The sequence below is a fragment of the Bremia lactucae genome, linkage group LG14 (genome assembly GCF_004359215.1).
Source record: "Bremia lactucae strain SF5 linkage group LG14, whole genome shotgun sequence".
Lineage (NCBI taxonomy): Eukaryota > Oomycota > Peronosporomycetes > Peronosporales > Peronosporaceae > Bremia > Bremia lactucae.
The window spans coordinates 2,104,500-2,109,716 of record NC_090623.1 but is presented as its reverse complement, the minus strand read 5'-3'; the positions used below and the strand labels follow the sequence as shown (position 1 = coordinate 2,109,716).

Below are 5,217 nucleotides of genomic sequence, written 5' to 3'. Positions count from 1 at the left end.
GATACCTCATCACCAGGTGCAGAGACACATAATGATTGTGTGTCTGGAGCAACTTTTGTCAAGAGATTTGCAAATTCTCTTGAGGTTGCTGGATCAGTAGGGCGTTGCGCCCCTACTGACCCCGTCCATTTTTTGGCGGTCCGCCTCGCTGTTGCGATTTCGCAACAACGTCGGATCCGCGACCGTTGCCCTTTTTGGCATACGATCCAAAATTACGTTCAGTACCTTTTGGTGCTGGACGTGGGGCACTACACTCATGAGCGTAATGTCCCAATTTTTGGCAGCGATGGCATTTCTGCGATCGCTTATTGCTCGAATAGCGAGGTCTCTCGCTTTCGACGTAGGAAAGGTCCATGGGTTCTGGACCTTCTAGTTCGTGTCGTCTTGGTGGACGATATGATGACGAACTTGCTTGAGCCTGTCTCAAGCTAAAGTCCTCCTGTTCCGCTACGGATATTGCTTCTTCAAGCGTATCCAGTTCCAAGCGGAACAGGTGGGTTTTTACGGGACCATCCGTAAGACCTTGCATGAACACCGTAATCAACGTGTGTTCATGAGCTAGGTTATTTGATATACAACTTGCTAAGAGTCGTATGTGCTGGGCATATGCGTGAATTTCTCGCTTGCCTTGCTTGGTTCTCTGAATGAGCTCAGGACTCAGCCCTTGGTGGTTCAAACGTCTGTTTCAGCCGGGCTTTAAAATCCTATAGCGACCCAAAGACGTATGATTCGCGCAACTTCAGACCCAATGCCCAAGTCTTGGCACGACCTGCCAAATTTGATTGAGCGAATGCGACTTGAATTTGCTCGTCGACGATGATGCGTGCCCTTATGGCATCGTCCAACTCGACGAACCATCTCAAGAGAAAGTCTTCTTCGACTCCCCAATACTTAAAGATGTCATTTTTTAAGGTTTCGGGACGACGCGTTTGCGTCATCCCAGGTACAGGGGTCTGTACCTGTTGTAATCTCAACAGTTCTGCCTGTTGAGAGCCTTTCTGATTCATCAAGGCTACTTTTTCCTTCATCTCGTCAAGTTCATGTTGTATGAACTTGGCGATGGCTGAATGGAGGGCATCTCTGTCCAAATTGGACAGCATTGCCAAGATTGCATCATTTCCTACGATCAAACTCAATCGTTCGACCGCACTCCTTTCTATGTCACTTAGAAAGGAGTAGCTTTCACGGGAAACGTGATGCGTATTCCCGCTATCATCTAACATGTCCAGGTTAGATGTGGGAAATGTGGTCCTTGGACGGACTACAAAGTGCTACCAGGTGTAACGGGCACTACGACGTGTACTGTTTCAGTACAAGTCTACTTCGCACTGCTTCAGTTGCGAGTGGTGCCTTACGTTATTTCAAGTACACTAGTACGTGCAGAGGAAGACTCCTCTTGAGGTAACTAGCATAAGAGGGTAAAATGAAAATTGTATTACATATAATTAAGTGTCTCTTGATCTATCTTTGTATATGCCAACTTAATTATAATCTAATACTAAACATGTAAATGAATTCTTATCTCTGTCTTATCTGTAACTCTCTCTTTGATTACTCCTACGGCTGATTAGTCTGCGGAATAAATAGATATGATGGTCTATACCTATTTATGGATAACAATTCTGAACATTACTATATATAGTAATATCCTCCAAATATTATCTACCTTTTGGATAATATATTAATTAACAACCTTTAAGTGTTAATTTCATGTAACGATACACCCCATTACACATTAAGTCTGATACAGCCTGCTTTACATTCAGGGACATCATGGTACAGCGACTTGGTACAGACGAGGCGAGCAATGCTCTTACTAAATACAACTAAAAAGGCGAATTAAAACCAATAATGTATTGTCAATTGCTTAAATCCAGTGGTTACGATTACGCCGTAATAGCTAAGCCAGCTCCTCCATCTTTTGTACCTTTCGAGAATCCATTGTAATATCACAAAACCCTTTAAATTGTATTCTTCTTCCGTCTTGACTTTACATTCAATTCAATATCATCTTTACAAATATTATTTATTTATATAAAAAACGGCGCCCATCTCAAGGGCAAACATCTCGTCAGTTGACCATTTTCAATAATGGCGACGAGTACTCAACGTCTTGAGCTCGGCGCGACTTTATGCAATACGACTGAGCTTCGTCATAGCTTCATTCCACCGCTTACCCGCGTGTATGTGGCTCTACGCAGCTCAAGTCTTATCGTCACGGCGCTTCCGCATGTTCTTGCGCGTATTTCAATGTATTTAGACCATTCTCCCTTCTATACGATCCCTCATGCTTGCGCTCGAAGCGTTAAACATGCGCGATTGCATTTATTACAGCGCCTTCGAGCCTTCGAGTACTCCACGGATCCATTCTATCGTCAATGGGCATTTGCTCGCGGTGTGGCCACCGCCGCGGCTCGCGGGGATCTACTTGTCGTCCAGTGGTTATGCACAATTTATTATCCGCGTGGACGCGTCACCGATGCCGTTGAAAAAGCATCGCAAGCGGGGCACGTACATGTATTGCAATGGCTACATAATAATTTTCAACAGGTTTTCTGGGGTGCGAATGAAATGCGAATCGCGGCCCAATTCAATCATGAGACTGTTGTCAAGTGGCTACATTCGCACACCGCGCCACCGTTCGTGGGAATGAATGCGATTGAGATGGCTGCAAAAAATGGCAATTTGCACCTTGTCAAGTGGCTACACAAGGAACGAAACCAGTGGAGTGGATACGGAGCGGGGGAGGCGGCTGCCTGGGGTCACAAGGCTGTGTATCGATTCATGATTAAGGGCCATTCCGTGCTGCGAGAAAGCGCTTTGAACGACGCGGCAGCTAATGGACATTTATGGGCCGTAAAGAGCCTGATTAGACGAAAGCCAACGCTCGTTACGACACGGACCACGACAGCAGCAGCGGAGAATGGCCATTTGCACATTTGCAAATGGCTACATGGAAAGAAATTTAATGGCAAATTTGCACAATGGACCACCACAGCCATGGACAAGGCGGCAACCAATGGACATTTGGAAATGGTCAAATGGCTACATTTCAATCGTTTCCGCGAATCCTGGAAGGCATGTACTCGCGAAGCGATGGATGGAGCGGCTCGAAATGGCTACATTCGAGTGCTGCAATGGCTACATAAACACCGTCATGAAGGCTGCACCGTTCGGGCTATGGACGACGCTGCAGCAGAGGGATATTTAGTAATTGTACAATGGCTCCATGAAAATCGAGTGGAAGGCTGCTCACAGGACGCAATGAATTTAGCAGCTGCGAATGATCACCTCGATGTGTTGCGATGGCTGCATTACAACAGGCGAGAAGGCTGCAGCATGGTAGCCATGAATAAAGCTGCTCAACGCGGTCATTTAAGAATTGTAAAATGGCTTCATTTGCATCGGAACGAAGGGTGTACGACCAACGCAATGGATAACGCAGCCGCTAATGGGTACATTGAGATTGTAAAATGGCTACAGCAAAATCGAACTGAAGGCTGCACAATTAAGGCCATTGACAATGCTGCAGCGGGAGGCCACTTAGACATGATAAAATGGCTACACAAACATCGAAAAGAAAGCTCGACATCAGCCGCCATGGATAATGCTGCCGCGAATGGTTGGCTACAAATAGTGCAATGGCTACATTATCACCACATCGAAGGATGCACAGCTCGTGCTATGGATGGGGCTGCGGGCGGGGGCCATTTTGAAGTGATTTTGTTCTTGTTTACGAAACGCACAGAGGGATGTACGGAGCTTGCCGCGGAGAATGCGGCGCGAGGCGGGTATCTTGAGATTTTGCAGTGGCTTTATGCGCATTACGTAGACCAATTTGATCGAGATCGTGTCATCGCAGCTGCTGATCGAGACGATTTTTATATGATGGAATGGCTACACAATCTTGGAATATGGCACACAACGCAGTCGCAAATTTTGTAAAATAATTATTTTGCGCTTTAAATTGAAAAATGACAAGTTAAAAGCCTATTGATACACGCATCGTTAATTTGAACAAATTGTAATTACTTCAAGCAATGATACATTTCTTCTTCGAAAGAGCCAGCCAGAATACATTAACAAAAGCATGTTCATTATACTCACAAAAGTGGCGATACGTTGTGGCTAAACTTCGTTATACTTGCGGAATTTTATACACCTCAAATTCGTCGCTAAAATCATGGCAGAATGTAGAATAATACCATGCTTGAGTTTTAAAAATTCGTGAATATCCCTCAGCTAATGATCTCGAGGATTTAACACATTTGTGCTCCTTTTAGCTGTCAAAGCCCCACTATTAGCCACTCGACGAGAATTAGCAATATAAAGAGATAATTCGAGATTAATATGAATCTTGGAGAAGGAATCTCAGCACATTGTCGCTGTAAAACCTGATAAACTGATTTTTTGTTGTCGGAGTTGCTAACCATATCATATTTGTAACGGGGTGTATCGTTACATGAAATTAACACTTAAAGGTTGTTAATTGATATATTATCTAAAAGGTAGATAATATTTTGAGGATATTACTTTATATAGTAATGTCCTGAATTCTTATCCATAAATAGGTATAGACCATTATGTCTATTTATTCCGCAGACTAATCAGCTGTAGAAGTAATCAAAGAGAGTTACAAGATAAGATAGATAAGAATTCATTTACATGTTTAGTATTAGTTTATAGTTAAGTCAGCATTTACAAAGATAGATTAAGAGACACTTAACTATATTAATACAGTTTTCATTTTACCCTCTTAAGTTAACTTGTCTTAAGAGAAGTCTTCCTCTATACGTACAGTGTACGTCACCTAACGAAAGGCACCACTCACAACTGAAGCAGTGTGAAGTGGACTTGTACTGAAACAGTACAAGTCGCAGTGCCCCGTTACACCTGGTAGCACTTTGTAGTCCGTCCAAGGACCACATTTCCCACATTTAACATGGACATGTTAGATGGTAGTGGGAATACGCATCACGTTTCCCCTGAAAGCTACTCCTTTCTAAGTGATATAGAAAGGAGTGCGGTTGAACGAATGAGTTCATCCGTAGGAAACGATGCAATCCTGGCATTACTGTCCAACTTAGACAGAGATGCCCTCCATTCAACCGTCGCCAAGTTCATACAACATGAACTTGACGAGATGAAGGAAAAAGTAGCCTTGCTGAATCAGCAAGGCTCTCAACAGGCGGAACTGTTGAGATTACAACAGGTACA

General features: G+C 43.8%; 1 protein-coding gene across 1 annotated transcript; it reads left to right on the top strand.

Moving 5' to 3' along the window:
• Positions 1-2,091: 2,091 nt before the first annotated feature.
• On the top strand, positions 2,092-3,945 carry CCR75_006605 (uncharacterized protein; the record flags this gene model as incomplete). The annotated part of the gene is made up of 1 exon (XM_067964673.1): positions 2,092-3,945. One exon carries the CDS (start codon positions 2,092-2,094, stop codon positions 3,943-3,945), a length of 1,854 nt encoding a protein of 617 aa, XP_067816677.1.
• Positions 3,946-5,217: the final 1,272 nt, after the last annotated feature.